Source organism: Haemaphysalis longicornis, unplaced genomic scaffold (assembly GCF_048455015.1).
Source record: "Haemaphysalis longicornis isolate Haplotype H1 unplaced genomic scaffold, Haemaphysalis longicornis Haplotype H1 scaffold_12, whole genome shotgun sequence".
Classification (NCBI taxonomy): domain Eukaryota; kingdom Metazoa; phylum Arthropoda; class Arachnida; order Ixodida; family Ixodidae; genus Haemaphysalis; species Haemaphysalis longicornis.
Genome location: NW_027526225.1, coordinates 53298724 through 53324950, shown reverse-complemented (window position 1 = coordinate 53324950; position 26227 = coordinate 53298724). Strand labels below are relative to the sequence as shown.

Sequence of the window (26227 nt, the reverse complement as noted above, 5' to 3'; positions counted from 1 at the left end):
TTAACAAATACGAGAAAACCACAATTTTGTCCAAGAAACAATTAACTGTATATTTTGTGAGATTGTAAGTGTAAGATTTGGTTGTGTTTGTATTTTTCTCCATTTTTGTTGTATTGTTTAAGGCATTATGAGGTATTATGTTGTATATTTTGTACCTACCCTTGAAATGCATTGTGCTGTGTTTTTTCTTTGTGTGCTTCAGCTATTGAAATTGTTTTAAACATTGTGCTGTCTAACAAGTTGTATTTTTTTTTTCAAGAGTATGTGATATTTTTCATGCGCTGTTCGCTGCGCCCCGTCACGGTTCCCTGGCCTATGTCAAGCTACTGCAGTAGCTTATAGCTAGGGAACCATCCACTGTGTTTCTGGAAATAAAAATTTGATTTGATTTGATTTATTTGTATCAGTTCCGGTTCCGGTCAGTTTCGATTCCGGTCTTGATGCGCGCGCGTTGTACCTGTTGTACCTGTCCCGTGAACCTTCAAATGCTGATTAGTATAATGGCCAACACATGAGCCATACATGCCCTACAGTTCCCAAAAAGGCTAAGCAAACACACAACCCCCAAGAAAACACATCAGGCTTTGGGAAGAAACATTTAAAATTGACTCACTTTATTTGATCGACAACCAGTACATTTTGACTTTATAGCCCACAAAAGACCATCGCCAGCACTGCATTAGGGCTTAAGAACTTTTCTGCAGTTGGCTTCGACAACAAGCAGAATGCACCATTATGTACTGGAAACACATATGACAAGCCGCTGCTTTGACCAGCCCATTGGTTGCACTGGGTGTCGAGATAAAAAGGAAGAACCAGCACGAATGCTTTAATGTATGCACATTGATCAAACATTAATTCAGAGTGTAGAAAAACATCCCTTCCAGCATGTTCGGTAGATTAACCCATTTGTGGTCACACATGGTCACAGGATCAACCCATTTGCGATGGCCTTATCTAAGTGAAGGCAAGAACGGGTGTATCGCTGCTGGCAGCGCGCTGTCACGTACCCTTTGGCGACCAAGGCTGAGGTGCCGATCGTGCACCACAGTTGTTAACGTTTATTTTGTTGTTACTGCTTCATTTGTAGCAATCAAATCGGATTTACATCGCGTGAAATGAGTTCCAACGAAGGGGCTGGTAACGGAATGTACCCCACTGTTCTGTAACGTGCATGCGCTTGGCTAGGTGGGATAACCATGTTTTCGGTTTAATCTACTCGTATATCACGTCACCAACGCACATTGTGCTCAGTGCGAGCATTTATAATTCCCAAATCGCTCATAAAAATGGTAACCTGCCGACGAGGAAGCACACGCCGGAGTACGGGCCGACCCGCCGCGGCATCGTTGATTACAATGAACACACTTCCCTAGCGACGTCGGCATGCGGCATCCTTCACTTTATCATTTCTTTTCTTTCTATTCGTTGCTTATCGAAAGATAGACGCACCTTTGTGCACCCGCAGGCGTAATCATATCGCTAACGCTATCGTCTCGGCAGCCCTCGGGGGCGCTAAGCCTACCTCCGTCTCGGCGCCGTTCTCGCGATAAGTCGTCGTCAGACATGCAGAAAATCGTACATTAGGCGCTTTTAATCCTGGTATTTCTTCCCTTCAGTTATCGATAGACATATTTACTTTATTTTTACGCCATGCGGGCTTTTGCCGGTCTTCGCATAGACGAATACATGAGCCGTTGCACTGTGATGAGTGTGCCGAGCAGACGACCCAGCGCCTAGCCAATGAGTCTGCGGTCACATGCAGTCAGTAGCCAATTGGGCGGCGCGTTCCATCCCTTTTCTACCCCGGTTTTACCATAACCTCCTTTATAAACGAGGTTATGGTTTTACTCGCAACCAACGGACGAAACAGAGCTCTTCTGGCGGGGAATTGAAAATCGAAAAGACGCACTTTCGAATGAGACCAAGATGGACGCCGTGGCGCATGTAGGACCCGAGCGGCGAGTCGTCGAAAAGATGCTATTTTCGCGTCGAATCTTGGCCGATTTTAGCGGTCGTCGGTGCTCTGAATTGATATTATGGCTCAAATACGTACTCCTGGGTCTGGATATTTTGCTAACCGGGGAAAAAATAGCTCTATACTTTCCGAAAACAGCGATTTCGAAATATCGATTTTTTGGCCAAATTTCGGGATTCTAAGACCCGCGTCTCCCGTTAAGCTGAACAAGAATTATTTTGGCTCACGTCGCCTCTAAGCGGACAAGTTGCTGGTCACCCGGGAGGGATTCACGGCTACTCGATGAGCTGGAGCTTGAGGCGGAAACAGCGGCAGCAGCAGATTGCCGTTGTTTTCAAGCTGATTCCAGCTGTTAAGGCCGATGCTCCTTTAATTCCTGCTCTTCTTCCTCTGAGCAAACGGCGTGCGTCCGTCGCAGAGTTAAAATATGGAACGACTCGAGCTGTTTTCTAACGCACGTTTAAACGTGTGGGCACCGTTGGCATCTTACTGTCTAACACATCAAACCAAATCCAAACCGTTGGACCAGGGTAGACAGCTCACAGGTCGCATTGAGCCGCGAAACTTGTTTCAGTTTATACCACCAGCCCAACGGGCATATCATAGGTACTGGCATGACGCCTAGCTGTGCGTGCATGCCCCCGCTCCTTCCACCCCCGTGTGCAAGCATAAACTGGCAACAAGGGATGGGCGCGTGCTTAAAGGGATACTGACACAAAAATTTTGCATCTTGTTTTTTTTGTTGCGATAAGTAGCTAGTGACCTACTTATAACCTGTAGAAACCTCATTTGCTTCAGCGTGCGACGGTTGTTTAATTAGAGGCATTTTCAATGCCGCCAGTCGCAGTTTCGGTTTCAGCGAGTGCCGCGAAACGATGGATTTTGTGGGAACAAAGCTGACCACGTGACCGTCGGAGGGATATCACAGAGCAGAGCCGCCGTAGCACTGTCGAATCCGCATCGACGACAGTTTCTGCGAATGCCCCCACGTACTGATCTCGTGAGGCGCTTAATTAAAAAGCGACCGTGGATGTGACGCAGGCGCTGCGAGTGCAAATGCTACCGCGGCTAATGAACGATGTGCGACGCTCGAGACGGTGGGTGGCAAGACGCGCGCTGGGAGCAGCCGGCCGGTCTGCCTACAGGTCCGCCTACAGATGTGTTCGGCTTAGCACTGCGGCGGATATTCGAGTGCCGCTCTCGTAAGCGGTGCAGGTGACAATGTTTAATGCAACCCGCCATCGCATCATTAACTCCTTTCTCATGTAAGCCACCATGGTCGGGACTTGGGGACAATTTCGTGCAGCGGTAACAATTGAGCTATCACTCGAGCTACCTGCGCCGGCCTGGGCCACTTCGCGGCCGTGGCCGCCGCCTGCACAGCGACCGTGCGGCTAGCTCAGTGGGCTTTTCGTGCCTCCGGCGCGTTTTCGCGTCCAGTGGTAATAAACAGTGATAGAAACAGAGTACCTGGAATCGCTGTAGAACTTTGGTCGCGGCCAGCTGCCCGATGAGCAGACGAAATCCCGGCGCCTCCGCCTCCTCCGCCAACGATCGGGTCGTTCGTTCTCGAGAGCAGAAGCTCCGCCCTCCGGCCCTCCGATTGGAGCGGCGAGCCGGCGAAAAACGCCAGCAGTGCGGAAGCGGCAAACACAAACTCGTGACGTGTTTGGACGTTGTTTATTTACACAATATCCTCGGGATGTCGATTGCGCGTGGTCCTCTGCTGTATGCTCGGTTGCGTTTCACACACTCTAAAATTGATTTTAAATATGCTCTAGGCTGTATTCGCCGCTGATATTTTGCAGATGATGTATATGTGTTCCCACCAATCTATCTCCGAAGTTATCTCGCCTTCAAAATTTTGTGTCAGTGCCCCTTAAGCATGAAATAAACCGGCGAAGATGTCGCTCGGAAATCCTTTCAAGATGAAAACAAATTATGGGCTCTGTCGGCATTCCAAGCGTGCAAGTTACCCTTCATGGAGGGGATGCGCAGATACTCGACAAGACGGAATACGAGGCGGCAGCGGCTTTCTAGTGTTTACGCCCATTCGCGCTTCTGTTGATCCTCCGCAATCATCTGATAACGGCACTACCGCCATTATCGCCTGATTGCGCAACTTGCGAAAACGACATCCGCGGTGGTGAGGGGAATAACAGTAGTAAAAGAGGGGTCAGCGGTGGCAAGGAGGTGCACCAGAGTGGCGCCGAGTAAAGCGGCTTCACCGGAATGAAAACTTGGGGTGTTAGACATATACTGATTCACAGTCAAACCCATCTTCCCCTTCCACACGAGAGCATACCCCCTAATACGTTTCCACTGCCACATACTTTACACAGGCATTGGCTGCTGACCAATGCAACAGACAACCTAGCGATTGCTCTGTGTCTAACACTGTAACAGTTTCCCCCCTGCAAATGAAGCGAGTTAAGTGGTGCGGCTATGACAATGCTTCAGCTGAGCTAAATGCACAACTGGGTCTTGCGGGAGTGACGGTTTTGAGCAGTAACTTTTGAGATAACATAGTTCACGGCACTGAGCCGAGACAGCACTACAAAGGGGCCAGAGTACGCGGGTAAAAACTTTTGGTAATGGCCTTGTTGGCGAACTGGGGTCCACAACCAAGCTCGGTCACCCGGGTAGTAGGAGACCGATGGGTGCAGCATGTTTTGGTTCGCCCCTGGGAGCTGAGGGTGTGCAGTCGAGCCTTCAGCGAGGCACAGTCTCAGCCATTCTGTCCAGGAAGCTTTGAGGAAGCCGGTTGTAAGCATAGGTTATGAAGGGAAGAACTGTGTTCCAATTGTTTTGTTCTGAATCAACGTACATGGACAGCATGTTAGCGTGCGTTCAGCGAGTTTGCAGGTGGTAGGGTGTGGAATGTCGATGCTGGGAGCAACAAAGCCGAAGAAGCGCTGCCACATCAGCCGGAAACTGGCCGCCCTGGTCACTGATTACACACCGAGGAGCTCCATGGTGCAGAACACCACCATGCACAAAGAAACATGCGACATCCGTGGACTATGCGGCGTGCCGCAGTGCAGGGGAGTACTTTTAACGTGCACCAAACCCTCGACATATGGGCATTTGCCCTTTCTGCCCAGCACCCAGCACAGCTGTGGTTGAACTTGTGTCCTTGGGCTCAGCAGCACAACACCTTACCCGCACAGTTGTTTCAATTTTCAAGTAACAAAAATGTAATTAAGCCATTTTTCGTCAGGCTAACGAAGCTGCACCTGGTTCTACTAAAGTTTCAGGATGCACTTAGGTAAAATTTGCTTCTCAGCACTTTTTTGCAGACCATCACTGAAGTAGGCCTCTTATGGATGGTCAAATGATTACAACACCAGCACTTTTCACTGTGGCTAGCAACTACTCTAGAAGATCTATGCAGCCAGCGCAGTTTCACTTCAGAGCTCTGTTGGCAGTGTCATATTAATTTTAGGAACATGCTTTTCTCGTTTGTAAAGTTTGGGGCTAAATTTCGTTCAACGTAATTTTTATTAATATTGCTTAAAGAAAAAATTGATACAGCACCAGGTTCTACCCGAAAGCGATGGACTCGAAGTATGCATGTCTTTACATTAATGATGCGCATTATAAGTCTGAACTGCTCCTAAGTCGCTGCCAAGGCATGCCCAACGTCAGTCAAAAGATTGAAATGCTTCGTGATGTCGCTCTACCCACACAGCAGTTGGTGATGAAGCTCAAACGCTTCGGAAGGAATTTATTGGCATTAGTGACAGTGTTGCTGTTTCTGCAGGCAAGCGAGGTGTACCGCACCCAGCATCTACTGGTGTTGCACTGGTGCTGCACTGGTTCCAGACTCCTCTCCGAAATACCATTTCAGACGGTGGGCGGCTCAGCTCACCTGAAATCAACTTAAAAGAAGTTTGCTACATTCAGTCAACTCTCAGCCAAGCAAGCAAGCCAATGACAGACAAAGCAAACATCAAATAATACCTGTGCTCTATCCTGAAAGAAGGACAGCACTGAGCATAAGAGGAAATAAACGTTCATGGAAATGCCATGGTAGCACGAAAAAAATGAACTACATTTTACTAAGCCCTCGAGTGGGGGCTAGCCCTGCCTTTTTCGTTATCTGTCTTAGCGACCACCACTTCAAGGTCTACAAATGCATGTCTGCTTGCTGTCATGTAAGCTCCTTTATTTATTTATTAATCAATACGTTTGTCGTACTACAAGACCTTTGCAGGGTGGGAAAGAAACTTTGCCGGCACCATAGCAGGTGACCACACGCACAGAAAAAAAAAAGGAAGGCATTCATCATGTGTGCAGAGGCCACTCCAAAGCTTGGGATTACCACAGATCGTCCCGCTTGATAATGGTTTTAGGAAAATAGTGCTTCAAGCAGTCATGTGGGCTGAGTGGTGTTGCTGATAGTGCTACAGTTAAGGCTGAAACTTGGGCTAGTTGGTGTTGACTAAGAACCATTTTACCAGCGAAAAACAGACAGGGACCTTGAAAGAAGTAGACGGGACAACCGCTAGACTTCAACTGAACAGCTTTTACTTGAGACACGTAATATATGAAAACGTTAACAGACAGGGCTACAAAGATCACAACGCTCACAAATGATAAAAAACAATTTACAGCCATAGATGCGTACACGGTCAACAGCCCGTGCAAGAAGCTTAGCTCTTTTGCCGTAAGAGCGATGAAAGGCACGCTGATACACTCATCTCCCTCCCTGTGAATATGGAAGGCCTCACATATCTTTCGTTTTACATGGTCGCGCCCGCTGCCTAAGACGTGTGGCGTCAAATGCTGGGACACAACCAGGACACTACTTGCAACGGTCGGCCAAGTGGCCCCCTGCGGCAAGCGGTGACACTGCACCTCGGTGCTCCCTCAGACGGTCATTTATGCAGCGCCCCGTCTGTCCTACATAGCATTTGCCGTAGGACGAAGGAATGCTGTAAGCTGCGCCAATTTTACAGGTGACAAACCTGGTGGCGTGCTTTTTTTGAGCAGCCTTGCCTCTTGTTCTCATTGACGGCTGGGCACATCCGCATCAGCTCTCCAGGATCAGTTGCCAGTACATCGACATTGCATTTCTTGCCCACTTTTTTCAAGCGGTGTGTGAGCTGGTGAACATACGGTACTGCTGCCCACCGCAACCTGGGTTGGCTGGCGCCGTCTTCTGTTGGAGAACCGGTACCCGCCTCAACCGTCTTGGTAAGGCTTTCATTGACAGAGGCAACAAGTTCCCGAGGGAACCCAGAACATGTCAAGCGGGCCACTTGCGCATCCATACTTTCAGCAACCCTGTGCGGGCATGACTTGTCTACGGAGCCGTGCAAACAGTTCATCGCTATACTGCGCTTGACCACCTTCGAGTGCGCCGAACTGTAATTCAAAATCTGCTTTTACAACTCAGGTGCCATGTTACACACCCTACAAAGTCAGTAATAGTGACGCAATTTAAAGCCTTTGTTTGGCATTGCATTCCTTGCACATTATAATGTGCTTCCGTATATGCTAGCATTCATCTTCTGATCAGTAGTTTTTCATAGGTGGCAAACCATACAAGTTTGTTTTTTAATTAACTTGCTCGAGATCCAACTGACTTAACGTAGAACTGCCTACTTGAAATCAGGATAAAAAGCCCAGCAACACTTCCCACGTAGTGCTCATAATAGGGGCCAATTCACGCCATCTTCCTGCGCTTTAGGCAATGCCAGATGAGAAACCTGGAGCATGCTGTAAAAAGCCATAAAGATGGTAATGTTTGCGCCGTTCAAGCTCTTGAGTGCAGCCACGGGCTAAGCTAAGTTAAAAGTCATGCTTCGTAACTCTCACAACAATGGTTTTATAGATGAGCCTCCAAAGTGTAGAACTTGACAAAAAAAAAAGTTATAAGCTGGGCACCGCGAGAACAGATCTGTATTACGCACAGTAAGTGCTTTGAAAGCTCAAGAGCCACAAGCACTGTCTTTGACTCGAACTCGCACTTGGACTCACCTTGCAAGGGATCGGCGCTCGCCGTGCTCCGGCCGCCCACCCTGCAAGATAGCCACACACATCCATCAAGGAGCCGCTATTGGCTGGCCATCGCTGCTCAGCTACCCACGAGTCGCTTGCCGTGGGAAAGCTCATTACACACACATGCGGCACGACAGCAGTGCAGAGGAAATGCCGCACGATAAAAGACGAGATAACTGGGCCTCCAACCAGAAATATCACGTGCAGGTGGCGCCACCATAAAAAGACACAACGTGAACACCGGTAATGCCGTCACAGGTCGCTCCACACATTTTCCCCCAGGAGCGGTAAAAAAAAAAACTGCGCTGCGAATGCCGCAACGATGTGCCTTCACAAGATTATAGAAGGGCAAGGGGAAGCTTTTCATCGGGTTACACGCGAGTGCCAAAAAAGAAAAAGAAGAACTGGGAGAATATAACGAGACTAATGTGATACAATGATTAAGATCATTTTATAAAAAAAAAAAAAGTGAGTGGGCTCACTGACATCAGTGTTTATCTGCTACGTGGTCGGCTCGGTGTCATGAATATCAGCAGACCGAATGGCTCAAGTTAACGATAATGCAGTGAGCTATGAGCACCACTCCATCTTAAATCTTTCGGGACAGCTCCATAGGCCATCGATCACATATGATCGATGGTTTCGCGAGCCTGCAGAATACAAATTTTCGCTCGATGGAACACCTAGCGACATCTAGGAGATAGTTTGAAAATTGGAGTTTTCTCTTTTGTGAAGTTTCTTTTTTTATCGCCAGGCAGCAACGCATCAGATCATTTATTCTGACGGGCAGTGGTTTCGAATGTAAACAAACATGGCGTCATACTCGCGCGAGCGCGATAAGAAATCCACCTCGTCTCGTCTCGCATATCTTTGCCTTCTACTGTGGATTTTAACGATGAGAGTGGCAGTGAAGAGTCGGAATGCGGCTTTAGAGATCGGATTTCAGCTCAAGTGAGGATTCGGGTGTCGATCAGCCTGGAACATCAAATTGCGCTCAAAGGTGGGTATTGGTTTCGGTTTCAATTGGCTTTGGAGTAGGTATGTGCTCTCGAAATATGTTCTGGCTGGTTTATATTTGTTCGCTAGGGTGCTAACTACCTATAATGGTGATCTCCTGCCACCAGTGCAGAAACGGATCAAGCTTTCGCCGAGACGAGAGCCCGGCGTGTACCTGGGCGACGACGTAGCCATGGCCCTAGTGCCAAAGAGATCACACACAAAACAAAAAACCAGTTACACCTAGCCGCATAAAACTTTCGTGATGAAGAAACACAGCATTGGGTTAGATTTTGTATATCCTGAAATAATTCTATTCTTTTTTAATATTTTTATATTTACGCTTTTTTCTATTTTTTTCTGTAGGTTTTTTACGAAGTTCTTACTTTCAGATTTTTTCATGGTTCTATCGCCAGTGTTGAAGTAAAACTTGGTACTGTATGTCAAAGAACATATAATTAGCTGCATTTTGGTACATGCTAAGGCAGGATGGTGCCTTTGCTTTATGTAATAAAAAATTTGTACAGAGACCTCCCTTTTTCATCACTTTTTCTGGCAGTCCCGAAAGAGTTAAAAGCCCTGAAGAATGCAAGTGGGAATGCGGAATGAGACTCCCTCAGTGCTTTCCTGGTCACGAAACTCCCGCTGCAGTTTGATACAGGGACAAAAGCTGCCGTGCGGGTTGCCACTGTCAGGGAGGGGGCATCCCACACCACCCGCGCGCACCGCTGAAGCTGCTGCCCGTTCGAAGCAGTTGTTAACAGTGTAGAGAATAGCGTGCTAGCACTCATATTTATTTGGACATACAATGAGGTCTGTGTCTTTCTGTAGTGTTGGGGGCAATTGCCACCGCGAAACGCGAGTGCGTCCTAATTGGCGGGGTTACGCTCGCTGTGAGGTCGATGGTGGGGCCAGAGTTGAGCAGAGAAAGGCACGCTGCCGCCTCTGCAGAAGTTGTAATGTCCAAGGTATGCAGTGAGTTTCCAATTCGTTATGGGCCTAGAGTGTCGCCACGACGGCGGAGGTACTAGGTGACGAGGAACTGACAGCTCATGTTGTTATGCGCGCACTGTGTTGACAAATGCAGGAATTTCATCGGCGTTTGGCGTTTTCGTCGTGTGAACGATACTTTAGAGAGACCGCCCGAGGGTTGATGGCCAGCGATCAGAGTGGCTTTCAGTCGGTCTGTTTTAATCTGTGTTGTTGTTGTTGTGTGTTGTTGTTGTTGTCTTGATGTTTATGAGTGAGAGCGTGGATCACGTGATCAGCTGTGCTCAAAAGTTTGGCGAATGTTGTTGTGGCCAATCAGAGGCCTAGAGTGTGTTATGCGTGTGTTGCCTCTTTCTTTGTGTCCCGTCTTGAGCACCGTTTTTGTATGAAGGGACATGCCTTTGGAGGTGTGGTGTTTGTGCAATGAAACTGAAGTGTCGGGCATTTTTTGGGGTCGATCGAAAGAGGAGAGTTGCCAGGAGACCCTCGTGACTTAAAAATGTTCAGCTAAGTGCAGTTAAGTACTATGTTTGCTTGTAAATTATGTATGTTCATTAACTGGCAAGTTTTGTATAGTAACCAAACGTTGTTGGCCATAGATTAAAAGTTAACCTTAGGGCCTCCACAGCTGCTGTGCACTTGATCGCAGGATCGGGCACGCTATTTATTTATTTATTAATTTGAACAGCACCGGGCCTTTGCGGGTGATGCACTTGGTACATGAATATAAGGCATACAGAAAAAAAAAATAGGAAGAAAAAAAAGGGCAAAAATAAATGTTTGACATATGGGAAAAAGGAGAGCAATCAAGGAAGGCAAAACATTTTCTGAAGTTGTGTGTAGAGTGTGCACTAATGAACACATAGCCGAGAAAACCAGCCCCAGCCGGGAAAAGGTTATCAAGGTTCAGTCTTTCGTCCAACCAGTGCCGAAGGTCTTTCTAAGTGCTGTGGGTAATTACCGCACTAGAGCGTGCAAAGTGCGGGTGCATCCTGGTCGGTGGGGTTATGCTCGATGCGGCGTCATTCGTGGGGCCAGAAATGAATAGGGGAAGGCGCACCATGGCGCCTGGAGAAGTTGTACCGTCTAACGTACGCAGTGCGGTTCAAATTCGTTACGGATCTCCCCACTGGTGAATACATGTGACGAGGGACTGATCGCTCCTTTTGCGATGCCAGAGCCCCTCCATGCTTTTAAGGGACTCTGGTAATGCACACACTGTGTTGACAAAGGCGGGAATTTCGTCGGAGCTGAGCATAATTACGGCGCGCGTTGTAGGAACATTGCTTTAGAGAGGCTGCCCAAGGGACGATGGCCAGTGCTCAGAGTCGCTATCAGTCGGTTATCTAAAAGTTGCGATCGACTAATTCCTTGAAACTGCGAAAACGACCCGCCGATGCTGCCATATTTCGTGGGAGCCTAGCTTCATTACCGCAGCGTGCAGGGCTCGTGTGCCCCCCTCTATGCTCCCAGCACCGTCACGCGGTGGCTTCGGCGACACAGCAACCTCCTCCCATAGCATTACAGCGGAGCTTCGCGACTAGAAAAGCACTGAAGGACTCTGGCGGGATGCATGCATGTGATGGTGCAAAATACGTCACGAGTTCACCAGTGCACTTATCTATTACAAGATAATGCGTGCAATATTTATCTCGTCCCCTCAACAAGTAATTATTTCCTTCGGATGTAAGAAACATCAGCACTGCAGACATGCATGTGCACGAGCGGTGAAGTTTGCATGCGCGATTCGTAAGGTTTCTGTGCCCAAAATCCGACCGTAACAGGTTCTAAAACAAGGCTCAACTCTTTTACAGTTAGTGGCAAACCTCACAAATAATCTGTTAATGATAGCTTTTGCTTTGCTTTCCAGAACAGGAAAAGATGCAGAACCTTGGAAGAGAATTTGACCAAAGATGACAAAAGCACTTGATACGTGGTAGATTTAAGTTCACTTGCACTATACCACACTTTCTTTGCTTGCTTCTGCTAGAGCATAGTTATTACAGTAAAGCAAACAGCAGCCAAGTCTCTTTGAGGGAAATGAGGAGAAGAAACACGTCACATAATTTGAAATTTCCCAGAAATTGAGGCACTCTGACAGTGGTGAATGAACACCAAGGTCTGCCCGAAGGATGGACTTTCATCTGAAACCAGACCTGTCAGCCATCTTCGCTGCCCCATACATGCTGTTTGAAAAGGGCTAGCTAGTCGCTGGGCAAAAAACTTTGTTCCAGTTATAACAAACACGGTTTGCAGTATGATAATTGGAAGCTGCGGAGGCAATAGCATAGGGCACCAACAATTTTTTCTTGTAAGTATCAGAACAGCAGCGAGGAGGAACTGATGACACAGAATAGAAATTGCACTGCGTTCTAGGAAAAGTCAGCCTGAGATGCCAATGAAACGAGGCTGACCCAAGTTGTGACCTTGGGTCCCGCCTTGGCACGCAGGTCCTTGATGAGGCCTGCGAGGGCTTCTGGGTTGGTGCCACTCTCGCAGAGCCGGATGCAAAGTGCCAGCGAGTATGCGTCCAGCCCAGTGTTCAGCAGCTGAGACATCTCCTGCAGCACTGCACAGCCAATTTCAACACGGCCATGAAGACAAAACACAACGTTGCCAAATTTGCAAAGGGTAGCTCACTCAGCTCCATTCCCGCCACCCCCCCCCCCCTCCCCCAAAAATAATAAAATGCAAGGGATATTGATAAATATTCAAACTTTGTGCTTGAGCGACGTAATATGTGCATGAATGACGCGATGTGGGCGAAAACTGAAAACATGCTTATTAGCATGCTAGTCTGCAAGTTAGCACTCAAGAGATACGAGGAAATGAAACGAGAGGCTCCACAACAATTCCCCAGTCCTGTTTCTTGGCGGGGCCCCCAAACATAAAGTGACCAGACGTCCCAATTTAGGTGGGACGCCTCCCGGTTTTGCGGCTGTGGTCCCGCTGTCTCGGTCGCCCGCTGAGGGCCGAAAGTATGAAGACGGGCATCGAGACCTGTGTCACAAATGAAAAGCTGGGGGAATGGAAGAGCCGAAAGAAACCATTTGAGGAACTTCCAAGAAAACACCGCGGACGACGGGACTAAGCATGAAACAAACTGCACAGTGCCTGTGTTGTGAGTTTCTTCTGTAGTCCCAACATCGGAGCTGTTCCCTTGAAGTGATAGTGTACCGACAAGCCGTGCAGCACACCCTTTTGTGTTCGAGGAACGGTATGTGGGTAGAAGCGCTTCAGAACTTTGAGCCTTGCAACAATATCAAGACAATGGCCGGGTACGCCATGTGCTAGCGAGGCACAAACGCACCAGTGGAAAGGGTGTTGTCCTTTATGAATAATGTGTGGTCTGCAGAGAAGACGCACCTTTATTTGACAACCCTCAAAGCCACGAAGGTGGATCTGTACAACGTGCTATCGGTGCTACAGACACATCAGCAAAAATGAAGAACTGTTGAGTGCAATTCATTCAAGCAAAAAGTATCCGTTCCTCGCCAGGAGAAAACCTCGAGGAGCAGGAATGTTGCATGGTGTAGGTGTGGTAATGCAAAGTGCAATTTGTAATTTAAGCGATGTGCCACTACGTTCTTCGTTACACCCCCACCCCAGTCCCGCTTTGGGGTCTGAGGAATCTGGTCATTTTACCCAAACACACAAAAGATTCTGTGACGTCTGGGAGAAATTGCTTTGGCGGGCCCTCACTTTGGCGGGAGAAATTGCTTAGGAATTGGCGGGCCCTCACTCAAACAGTGAACTTAAACTTATAACGAATTAACGTTACTTGCTACGGATGTCACTTGTTAAGGACTTCCCTCGGGTACATCATCATTAGTTTTCGAATTTACAGCCTACAGTTATTCAACGGCGATATGCGAGGAAATTCGCTGTCGTTCCCATCACAGGTTTAGACTTTCGTTGAGAAATGACATCTCACGGCAAGTTACACTGGGCTGATCAGATCAATTTCCCCAGGAGCGCCAAAATCAATTCTGTTGCACTGATCTGCTTGTCACGCACCGAATTTTGTTTATATCCTTACGGAAGCAACACTTCAGAACTGCCCTGGTTGAAGGAATCACTCGAGCGGTATAGCTTTGCATGGTTCATGTTTTGCTGTCGAACACACGGATCTTAACACATTCACTCAGAAAAAAAAAAAAAAGCCGACTCGCAAAATGAGAACGATCAATACGCACCTTCGAATGTTTCTTTCACAGCGTTTTTCCTATCTTCAATGGAAGCCGCCATCTTTAAACTGCGCTCTTTTTTTAGGCAGTAAATTCAGCCGGATAGGGTTAGCCGCAGTCACTGCATACTAAAACAAAAAGCGACAAATAAATTCACAATTGCCAAATCTTTTGGCTGCGTCTGCTGCAACCCGGGGCTTCCGACACGGGGCGGCCTCTCTCGCATCCACCGTGGTCCCACGTAATTCGCGCCAGCAGCGCCAAATCCTCCCCTAGTAGTACGTGGCCTCTGAGAAACGTTGCATTAATCGCCATGGCAACGAGTGGCGAGGGGGAAAGGGCGTTTGCTGACGTCATTTATCCCGCTGCAGCCAGGCCGTGCCGCGCGCCGGCCCCTGAAACTGACGCTCGTCCAACTTTCGCGTCTGCCGCCGGTCGCTGCCTCGTGGGCCGCTCGGCAATGGCACCAGGCGCGAAAGTTGGACGAGCGGCGCCGATGACTCGAAATGGCCGCCGCCCGTCATTTGTTATGTGTGCAGTAACGTGTTTAATAATTGAACGAAGAAAACATGTAGGTAATAGTACGTTTTCTGGTATCAAATTGTGTTCTTTGTGGCGATAATAATTGGAGTGTTACACAAACATTATTTTTGCTATGCATTTATTCAAAATTCATATGAGGACGTCTTTAATTCGAAGTCATGAAAACACATGTACTACACCAATATATTGCACATACATTTTATGTACACAGTATTGGACTAAGCAAAAATATGACATATGCAAATTTAGGCATACAACATTGTACAATAGGGAAAAAACGTGCTGCATACACATTTACAATAACACGGTTAGGCGGGCTAGTTGGTATTCTGAATTCATGGCTGTAACTTTTGCGCAACTTTACACGGTGACAGGTACAGGTCTTCGAGTCCCTTTTTGTATCGGTCTCCGTCTAAAGTTGCGCAAAAGTTACAGTCATGAATACACATTTAGGTACACAATACTTGATTACGAAAGAAGAACTTCGAAAGTTCTATTCCCTACACAGATTTTTTTTTTCGCGCACACCGTGGCGGGAGAAGAAAAGAACTTGATAGTTCAACTCAATGTATACTTATTTCTTGGGCTCACCTCGAGACAGGAATGTTCTTTAGACATTAAAAAAACTCGTTTCAGTTCAGAGACACAATAATTGGGAATCTATATGTTAAAAGAAAGCACGCACACGTATGCTTCAAGCCCTGCCTTTCGGGCGAGTTAACGCAAACTCTGAAAGAAAGCGTTGACCCGCCCATTAACCTACATACACTTCCGAGAAATCATGTTCACACCAACAAAATGCAGCCATAAAAAACTGTTGCAACACAATGACCGCACTGTAGACACTCTTTGCTGGATTATATCTACGTACAAAAACAATGCCGAAGCATGTGAACGTCGTAGAACACAGAACACAAATCGAACGCACCCGTCTTTTCTTTTAATGGCGCGTGAATTAACAGTCTGCTTACTGGGGGTGGGAGGGAAGGCGGGGGGGAGAAGACACCCAGAAAAAAAAAGAAGCTTTCCTGTATTTTAAGCCGCAGATATCGGCCAGGTTGTTACAAGCTACCCTCTAACTCGCGTCTGGACAGCGCCTCTTATCTCATCCTGTCCGATACGGCATGACCATTCTAACTTCAGAACCATGGAACAGCAAACCCATTCGCGATATAAGACGACAAGGCGCGGGCGCGCAGTTTAGATTGAACAGCAAAACCGGCAATGCTACTTGGTTTTATTTATTTTTTAATCAGCGAAACGCTTGCAATGGCGGCTGCAGACAACGCATGTATTTCGGTTTGGCCTTCCACTGCTTCATGTGAAAATCGACTTGCATTGAACACCACGGAGTTACGTCAGATTTTTCGGAGCTCTGAAGCAACGCTTGGCAGTAGTCTCGCCGCAAATATACGTTTTGGAGCAAGACGGGGGAGGAAAAAATGCTTAGGGCGCAGCACCTCCACGCCATCAATCGATGTGGTAGTATGTAAGTACGCCATGAAAGGCAAGAAGCGCGTACAGTTGAGCTTGCCTTCTTTGTGAGCAGGTGCGTCGTGATGAGATTGGATGGATTGAGGAGAGTCACCGGAGGAAACGTCCAATGAAGTCGCAAACCATCCTCGACTTGGGGCCCAAACCTAGACTCATACCTGCTGCACGAAACAACAAAAAATACCTTGATAAGTATACTGAATCGACGTTCCAGCAGTTACTAAGGCAATCATCAAAAAGCGGCAATGCCACCACAAATTGATCTTGCGAGCAAGTGTGTGCGTGCCAAAGACGCGTTTACTTCTACTAAAACTTTGCGTACCTGCACAGCTGGGATATATTTGCACATTAGTTTCCACTCCAAGACGAGTGACATGTCTCATTAACTTCACGTTAGATGCGCGAATTATTTTGAAAACAGAAGAGTGCAATCAGTCGGCTTTTAAGAAATTCACTATAACTTGTACAAAGCTAATTTGCTTACCTGTCGTCTTTGGAGAAGGCGAGAAACTTGGTCGAACTGTACCGCCCTGTGTTGCTGCACCACAGAGCTGCGCAGGAGTGGTAACACTCCTTCCTCCGCTGCCCCATATTTAGAATACATTCGAATGTATTTTATAATGCAGCAAAACTTTCCGCCCGTGGAAGCGTTTAGGCAACCCGCGCAACCCTTCGCACGCCGGCTCGCTCACGCACGTACCGAACTGGCCCGCCGTGCGCGCCGAGAGAAAGAAAAAAAAAATATTGGCGCCGGTGAGCTGTTGCGCATGCGTGAGGAGGCGCGGAAGCGTTGACGGTGTGGAAAGAAAGAAACACTGAGGGAAAGGGAAGGGCCACGCCGCAGCACCGTGCCGCTAGGATCGCCACAATTTCGGAAACCGAAACTAGCCAAAGTCGCCGACCAGTGCTTCCGAGCCGAATCCCCCCGAACTGGCTGCTGCGCCCCACGGAAGTGACGTACGTCAACAAAAAAAATTGCATAATTGCATTACATTGCAATTACTTTAATAATATTGCGTATATTTTTAGCAGTGACACACTAATATTACAGTATCAAGATTTATTTTTAGCCTGAGTTTATTGTCTTTTAATATGACGTCACCTAGTCACCGTGACGTCATGGACATGCTTTGTAGATGTTTGCATTATATTTTTCTCTGCGAAACTCGAGTTTGTTATTGCGTTTGACACTCGCGTAGAAGAAGTTGTGTAAACAAATCACTTTTTATAGATTTACCACGGGTTTTACGGATGACCTACGGACGAGCGGCATGGAGAAGAGGCCGAATTCCATCGAAGAGCGAATTTTGGCCCCGTATTGGCATACGTACGGGTAGAAGTTTGTTCCGTTGGCCTATTTCAAATATTCCGGCTTCGCGCGGTGCCGAGGCAAGCAAGAATGTTACGAGCGTCGGCGTTGTGTGGAGTCGCTCACGAGTGGTGCGGTACTGCGCTGTGTTTTCGTTTCATATGAGGTGTTCAGCTCCAAGCCTATGTCACCGCGCCTGTATCTTCTGCAGTAATTCACAGTCTTCAAAGTCCGATGACTATTCGTGGCAGCAACGCGAAGTGCTGGTCAGCGCTTGCGCAATGTTTTCATATCAAATACGTACGTATCAAAACCAAATGTTGCCCCAAAATGTGCAGTAAAGTACGAAGCACCGTATTGCCTTCAAAACGTGACCGATGTGTGTGGTGCGTCATAGTTTTCCAGAGGTTTGTTTGTGTGAAGCTGCTGGCGACGCAGTCATCGATGCTATCATCACACTCATTATTATACACGGTGTTGTGTCGGTATCACAACGCGAGGCAAATACTTTGATACTGCAGCGTACTCGACTTGCAAGTGTCCAGATTCGTATCGCTGCAGGAGTGTATACGTGAATAATCTAGAGCCCCATCAGCTAGCAATGGTGCGTCGCAGTGACAGCGAGTTCTCGTTCGTGCGCTTCAACTTGCCGTGATCTCTGTCGTTACAAGCGTGGCCAAAAAATGCGCCGGATATCTGTCGTGAGTTACTGTGGCATTTTCCGTGTGTGTTGTGTTCGTGTGCTCCAAAATTTACGATGTCGCCAAACGTACGGGATCGTGCCCATTTATGACAGGCTAGGTGATGCGTCAGTGGCTTCAGCAATAACAGATGCTACGTGCTGTGTTGAACTGTTATATCTACATTCTAAGCATACCATCTAGGTGACTCTGCGCAGTTGTTTCTATTTGCTCTAACCTCAGTTGCCTTGTTCATCTTTTTTGCAGGGTATTTTTATTTACGTGTGTACGCAGCATATTAGCACTAAATCAACCTTACACACTTACCTGTACATGCCATAGCCCTCTTCGTAATCACGTGTGCATGTGCTACTGTTACCCTGCAGTATTTCGTCAGCTACTGTGCATGCTAGCAAAGATTGTTTGCATGTCGTTCTGAACCATTGCTAATAGCCTGAATTTCCTTTAGTATTACTAGCATACCTTTTTCTTTCTCACCTGCTGGCTTCGTGTTGCTTTTAAAAGGAATTGACGATTTAACGCTTATGTTGGACAAACTTGTAAAAAACAATACATGGGATATACCTGCTAAATTTCTCAATGGCACAAAGCACGTACACTGATCACACAGGCTAAAAGTATGTCTGACGTGCTCCACACTCTTCGTCTGCCCCTCAACGCAGTCATGCTTGATTTTTACCCAACCGGCAAAACCACTTCTGCTCACTGACGAGCCAGGGTCACTGTCACGCCCACTTCACAACATATAGTGAAAGCAGTCTGTTCTGATTTTTACCCAACAAACCAAACCACTTCCACTCACTGACTAGCCATGTAGAGTCACTGTTAATAATTAATCGTTACTAATAATTCAAAAAATCCAGATGTAACTGTAGCGATGGTGAAGGCGGTAGTGAAAGTCCGGGGTGGGCGACTTTGACGGCGCTTGTGGGTTTCAGTGCATTTGGGCTAAGAACGGCTCTCACGGGGGGGAAGCCCTAACATCCTTCTGCTCGCAAATCCATAAAATATTTCTCTGTCTCGTTGTTTAATGCAATGCAAAGTTGAGGCCATTGAAAAGCACCATCAGAGAAACATGAGAAAGCGTTGCTTTTGCCTCCGCGGACTGAACCAAGGTGGACCCACTAGGTATATCTGCATCTAAGCATACATTGGGTGCTACTGCGCAGCCAACTGGTACCCGTTGGCAAACCTGCTTCCCACACAACAACACAAACACATTCCTGTTGCATGCGGCCTGTGCGCATTTTGTTTGTCTGCGTGGAATGGAATGGCTGTGCCAGCAAGAAATAATTCACGAAGCACTGCAGGGCAGTGCAACGGTCGCCAGAAAAAATTTCCATCGGCAGACTCGCATACTCGAATGGCAACTGGCAGGCCCCATGGTTCAACACAGTGGTAATTCCAGTGTGCCACCAATGCAACAAGTCTCTCCATAGTATCAGGAGATTCGAATATAGGTTAACAAGGGCGGTGTGACAACTGTCGCCGTGCTGAAAAATGCCACAACAGGGCTGTATTGTGCACAGATTTTTGTTGCCACTCCCATCCCACCTAGTTGTGCCAGCTTCCAAGTTTACCCCGTATCATTTCAAATTAACTGACGTTTGCTGGTGTTTGATTGATAGATGCAAGCACCAGTAAAGTGTGTCTGTCATCTTTAGCACTAAAATCATGTTCTCAACGAGGTTGCGGACATGAAAGCTGGCAGTGCTCATGGGGGGTCGTAGCAGAAAAGTTGCAGCATGGCGTCGTGCTGTTTTTGCTATGTTGATGTGATAAAGCGCATGGTATTTATATGGGTCATACGTTTCAAACAAGGCACTAGCTGGAAGTCGTTGCTGTCCCTTCCCTTTGTTACACTTTGTAGTCGTGCTCTTTATTTGAAAAAATTATTAGAAACTAGCTAGTGTAATTACAATTATAGAACTAATTTTCTGTGAAGGAAATGCTGCCTTGTGCCGGCTAAAGGATATACACTGTTTTGGCTACACACATCATAAGACAAGATAGCAATGCAATACTCTACAGAGCCCGTGCACAAGCTGCTGCCTTGCATTGGTCTGACCCACAGAATTGACAGGAACAGCTCCCCAGGACTGATCCCGAGCAAAGGTTCTGGCTCGCTCATGCCCCTCAACTTCACAGAAGTCAATGAAACCTTGTTACACAGGCTGCAGCTTAAAGTAGCATTGACCTGAAAGTATCTGCACACAATCGGATGCGAGGACAGCCCAGACTGCCTTCTGTGTAAGGCTGTACAGAGACAATTGATCATTTGCATAGTTTTTGACCAAGGTATACTAGTGGGTGAAAAGACCTTGAAGCAGCCTTACTACGCTTGAATGCTTACCCTCTGTCTGAACGAAAGATTTTTGGCACGTGGGCTGACACGAAGAAGCAAGATCGAGCTGTCAAATCGCTGCTTGTCCTGTCAGGACTCTTGGGTCTATGTGGTGAAATTTCACAAACTGCGGAACTTTTTTTTATGGTCGGTAAATAAGTTATGCGAATTATGCAGTGATTAGTCTGTTTCTGCGCCCCATACATGCTTTAAGTGTGCAAAGTTCATTGGTTGATTTCACTGTCATTTCTCATACCCTCAGTATTCAGTACCTTCCTTGCCCCAGTGGGATTTAAGTAGCAGGCCCAAGTTCAGTTTCTCAGGCTGGCCTCTTCTCCTTTCAAAAATCTTTTACTATCTCTACCTCTCTCTTGCCAGCATGCCAGGTGCTTGTAACGGTTTACTAGGATTCGCAACGGTCACCATACGATAAAAATTTCTTATGACTACTTTCATTGCTGAAGTTCACTGCACTCAGTGTACTAGGGTGTTTGGCGCACAATAGTAATTATGACTGCAAACAGCCTACAGTTCTTAAAGCCCACATCGAAATCTTGCCACGGACTCGTTCTTGCCTTCACTTCGATAAGGCTGTCACAAATGGGTTGATCAGCCGAACATGCTGGAAGGGATGTTTTTCTACACTCTGAATTAATGTTTGATCATTGTGCATACATTAAATACATTAAAGCATTTTTGCTGGTTCTTCCTTTTTATCTCTTGACACCCAGTGCAACCAATGGGCTGGTAAAAGCTGTGGCTTGTCATATGTGTTTCCAGTTCATAATGGTGCATTCTGCTTGTTGCCAAAGCCAACTGCAGAAAAGTTCTTCAGCCATAATGCAGTGCTGGCGATAGTCTTTTGTGGGCTATAAAAGCAAAATGTACTGGTTGTTGGTCAAATAAAGTGAGCCAATTTTAAATGTTTCTTCCCAATGCCGGATGTGTTTTCTTGGAAGTTGTGTGTTTGCTTAGTCCTTTTGGGAACAGTTGAACATGTATGGCTCATGTGTTGGCCATGAGACTAATCAGCATTTGAAGGTTCATGGGGCAGGTACAACTTGTACAGCTGGTGAGCGAAGGGATATAACTATTACATTTCCGATTTTCTTGCAACATGTCACTAGCATACAGCAATTAGGATTTATAATTTAGCTGCAGTTCTTTTTTTACGACAATACTGCTATTGTGGCCATTATAAAATGAATAATAATTACGACCAGCCGCCATACGTTGCTGGCCGTAATGTGTGCGGCGTCATCAGAAAACATCATGTCATAGTTACTCCCGCCGTTTACCGCGCACGTGTGCACGCGTTTTGCGATGAGCGTGCGGCATCAACCTGGCTTGCCCGTGGAGCTCGGAAAAATACCAGGAAAACAGTCACGTACGTCTGCGCCACAAGGATGAGCACAAGACACCTCGCAGACGCCCAGCTCGCGAAGCCTGTTCTACCGCGTGCCGACGCATTTCACTTTAGGAGGAATGGGAAAGCCTGCGGACAAAGCAATCCGGGTCAGCCAGTCATGCATGCGGAAGATGGATATGACGATAATTTTAGGGACCTTATATGACGATGACTACTACTGCCACAGTGAGAAGCGACGACGGAACACGTAAATAAACAAATTTCGCAATACGTGGTGGTGTGTCATTCGGTGCTTCAGGAGGATCTAAAAAGAAATCCTCCAGCTCGCCTTGCGTCACTTAGTGCAAGTTTCGCCAGTTTTAAAGACGAAGGTGTAACATCAAACGCGAAAACTGACCGTACATATACGTGGCGTCGGCGGGGCCACCGCTGTATGGACTGGTGTACTTGAACTCATTTCGCCAGAGCAGCAGCCAAATCCTCTCACCACGGCGCTAAACCGGCACCTTGGCAGAATGGAACCTTGCTGCCACGTGCTGCCAGCTGCAGGTGCACGTGGCAGCACGTATATGCGTAAACGGATGTGCACACACATCTCTGACTGCTGGGGAACTTCAGCGTGATGAGTATCCAGTCTGCTTGTCAGAAAACGAAGGCCTGTATGCTTCTTTCTTTTTGGACAACAAACGTCACATGGTTGGCCGGTTCTTCATCACTTGAAGTGGTAGGCTGTTGGACAGCTGCTGCTATGATCAGAAGCAACATGCGCTCTACTTACATGACGTTTGTATACAAATTATGTGCAACAACGCTTTTATCAATTTGATGTTCACAGTAGCTGTGGGCACAGTTTATGTGGGAGACTATATTGGCGCTACATTTGCTGCCCTTACCAGCGTGTGATACAGCGCTGTGCTCTCGCTGTTTATTAGTTTCCAGCACAATTTTTACAACGGTGTGTGAAGTTGGTGAAATGAAGTACAGTGTATCTCCTGGATTGGTCGGTGCTTCCTGCTTCGGCGTGATTCTTTCCAGGCCGTCACTAACAAGGGTGGCGAAGTTGTGCTTGTGCCAGAAGCCAAATTTTTTGACGCTTTAATTGTGATCAGTACTTGTAGCACTGCAGTGTACCTTGTAACTTTGGAAGCTCGGAAAAGTTGGTACAACATGACCAAATATACAGAGTTGTAGGCACGACGAAAAGAGGCATATTAACACGCGTTTACTCCAAACATCTTTTTGTCACATCTAATATAATTCAGGCCTCTTTTGTCCCAGCTGTGCTGATTTCACTCCCCAAAATAAGGCACCTGCTGGTCTTTTTATGCACAGAAAGTATGGTGAGGTTTCAAAACATTTCAGGCTGCTGCGCCAAAACTATACGGACAAAAACGCTGGTGTTCAGCGGCGCGTACTACAGTGCACCAGAGTGGAAGATCAAGTGCACCAGTAATCTAGACCCAAGAGAACTCTTGTCAAATGAGGGCCTTCAAAGGTATTCCTTCGGCCTATTCTTCTCCCCACAAAAGCCACAGATTCTATGATCTAAATGGGAGCGCAAGCAGCCTTCGTGCAACACTATTTAGACCTTTGCCGGCAGAGTCTTCAGCCAGTGCCCACGTTTGAGGACAGCAGATCAAACCTGATGGCGTGAAATGGGGCGCACACACACCTTCCAAAATAAAAAGAAAGAAAGAAGTGCGGTTACAAAAGCCGGCGAATTTAAACGTGCAACACAATCCTCCGAATCCTCCACTCGTAGTGGTTTTGCCTTGCCCGCAGGTGCGCCGTAGATAATACAACAGCGAACGACAGCCGATATACCAAGGAGGAGAGTTATCAGCGTGCGCTTACGGCGCGTACAAAAAGCGCGTGCTTTTCATCGTAAACAATGAAAAGCACAGCCGACCTAAACATGAGTGCCGGCACGGTCGCTTTGCACGGCTCTATAAGCTATTTCCACTTTCAGGCTAGGGGTTCTCAAGAAAGGCTTCCACCAACTTAAATTGCACCTTTTGGTTCAATTTTATGCCCTCAAGCACATTCACCTCATATTTTCTACACACATTCACTCATGGTGCAGAGATGCTGGTTGCTGAATCAGTGGTAAACTTTTAGACAAAGGCTGCAACATTCCATTCTGCTCAGCAAGGGCTGATAACAAGTCAAGATTCCCAGATGAATGTATTAAAGAAAGGAAGGCGACTTATTCCGCTGAACCAACCTGGCGATAAGACAAAAAACATGTTTGGTCCCCTTCCAGGGCAACGTCATGTCCGAAGACAATCACTGCAAGGCTTCGGTTTCATGTTTTGTTTTTGCTTGTCTTGAATGAGTTTTGGCATGTTCAAAAAACCTGCTCAACTGCTTGCTGTATTTTTCAATTAAAAATTGCATTATGTGACAAGGTTGCCCCAACAGTTGTCAACTTCGGGACCTCTTTTTCGTTTTTGTACTCACTTTTGTTCTCAAAAAAAAAAAAGTGAGATAGACTTGAACTTGAAGCTCATTCAGCGACGACCCGTGCTGCAGTTGCCAGTTCCGAACGGCTCACCTGTGGATGTCTTGGACTCCCTCGGAGATTGCGGGGTGTTGCTCATCCCTGCAAGGAGAGGATGCAGAGCTCTTAGCAAAGCGCATGCTTCCCTTTGCTTTCTGGGCCAGACTGGCCACATTGTGGCCCATGCACTGTTATTGGGCTCCGGTCACAGAGCAGCTCTACTGAAAAGTTTCACCGAAATATCTGATAAGCCACTACTGCAGCCACAACAGCGCTGAAACGGCTTCTTCTTTTCCTAGAATTTCTTCACTAGAAAGACAGTGCGATGAGTTTTGACAATGAAGAAAACCAAGCAAAGTTCCGAAAGAGTGTCATCGGGCTGAGTTACCTAGCTGCATAATTTATTTACAAATACTGCTGTCTCACAGTTCGAGACATTGCAGGAGTGGGTCCATAACAGTGAATACACAGTAAACCAACAGAACACATGGTTTGGTAGTTCATTCAAAAAACTATTGGTAGGCAACTTCCGGAGAGAAGTTTCTCTACATGACTACAAAGGGAAATATTTCCTCCTTATTAGTGCACTTCCATGCAACGGTGAATGATAGCTATCCTTGTGAGATGGCATTCTAATCAAGGCAACAGCCTTAAAAAAGCCATGAAGACAAAATACAAGTTGGGTTTATTAAAAAGGCTGCTCAGTCCCGATAACAGTGATACCAATATCATCGCAATCTTCGAACAAATAACGGAGATATTAAAGAAAACGTGTGAAGCTGCAGAGACCCCCTAGCCAATTTCCCCCAACTTTTCTATGACGTCACGGAACCTTGTTTGTGCGATTGGCGGCCGCCTAACTGACCTGTCGTGACAACACGTGACTGGACGTCTGTAATGGGGCCTCTAGTTCCATTTGACCGCATAACTTGAATGCTAACGTGCAGCATTCACAAAAGCCACAGATTCTATGATCTAAATGGGAGCGCAAGCAGCCTTCGTGCAACACTATTTAGACCTTTGCCGGCAGCCTCTTCAGCCAGTGCCCACGTTTGAGGACACAGACCCATTCTTCCCTATTGAGCCACAGCAGATCAAACCTAATGGCGTGAAATGGCGCGTGCACACACCTTTCAAAATAAAAAGAAAGAAAGAAGTGCGGTTACAAAAGCCGGCGAACTTAAACGTGCAACGCAGTCCTCCGAATCCTCCACTCGGAGTGGTTTTGCCTTGTCCGCAGGTGCGCTGTAGATAACACAACACCGAACGACAGCCGATGTACCAAGGAGGAGAGTTATCAGCCTCCACTTACGGCGCGTAAACAATGAAAAGCACAGCCGACCTAAACATGAGTACCGGCACGGCCACTTTGCACGGCCGGCGTGGTATTTGGTACTAGTTTCGGCGATCAACAAGAACGACCAAATCCAAGAAATAATAACAAAAACAGGTGACGTCACTTCCGTGGGGCGCTCCAGCCAGCCCCGATCGGGCTAGGCTGGAGCACCCCGGGGGAAAGGATCCCCGGGGTGCAGCAGCCTTTGCCAAATCTTTTACATACAAAAAAGTTCTTGAGAAGACAAATTGTTTGTATGTATAAAATGAGAGCTAGCTGGTGCAGAACTACCGTTTGAAAAAAAGCACCACATTTGTCTCACTTTTTTCAATAAATTATTTCAAAAGAGGTTAAAATACTGTACATAACTTTGAAGCTTTAGAGCTTTAATAAATAAGTACTTTTGGGTTTAAAACGAAGTTTTATTATAAAAGCAAGTCAATTGAGGTTGAGTCAAGTAGGTTTTTTAGCCAG

At 47.0% G+C, this 26227-nt stretch overlaps 1 protein-coding gene across 4 annotated transcripts; it reads right to left on the bottom strand.

The window, feature by feature from the left end:
- Positions 1–5672: 5672 nt before the first annotated feature.
- LOC144162654 (mitotic-spindle organizing protein 1-like) lies at positions 5673–25807 on the bottom strand. 4 transcript variants are annotated; one of them, XM_077693281.1, is made up of 5 exons: positions 25548–25807; positions 24472–24519; positions 12385–12539; positions 7964–8004; positions 5673–5859 (listed from the first exon to the last, which is right to left on the bottom strand). In XM_077693281.1, exons 2-5 carry the CDS (start codon positions 24515–24517, stop codon positions 5856–5858), a joined length of 246 nt encoding a protein of 81 aa, XP_077549407.1. In that variant the 5' UTR covers positions 24518–24519; positions 25548–25807; the 3' UTR covers positions 5673–5855. The 4 variants fall into 4 exon arrangements, with proteins under 4 accessions (XP_077549407.1, XP_077549408.1, XP_077549406.1 ...); XM_077693282.1 differs by having other exon boundaries at positions 25584–25807; XM_077693280.1 differs by lacking the exons at positions 24472–24519; positions 25548–25807 and adding an exon at positions 14167–14372 and having other exon boundaries at positions 5673–5849.
- Between the last annotated feature and the right edge of the window lie 420 nt (positions 25808–26227).

Bases quoted from the DNA above. Each gene is read 5' to 3' on its own strand.
- LOC144162654 (XM_077693280.1), bottom strand. From the start codon at position 14,218: ATGGCGGCTTCCATTGAAGATAGGAAAAACGCTGTGAAAGAAACATTC. The intron at 12,540-14,166 runs GTGCGTATTGAT...TTGGCTGTGCAG, and splicing joins TGTGAAAGAAACATTCGAAG to TGCTGCAGGAGATGTCTCAG. The intron at 8,005-12,384 runs GTCAGCCTCGTT...GCTATCTTGCAG, and splicing joins GACCCAAGGTCACAACTTGG to GGTGGGCGGCCGGAGCACGG.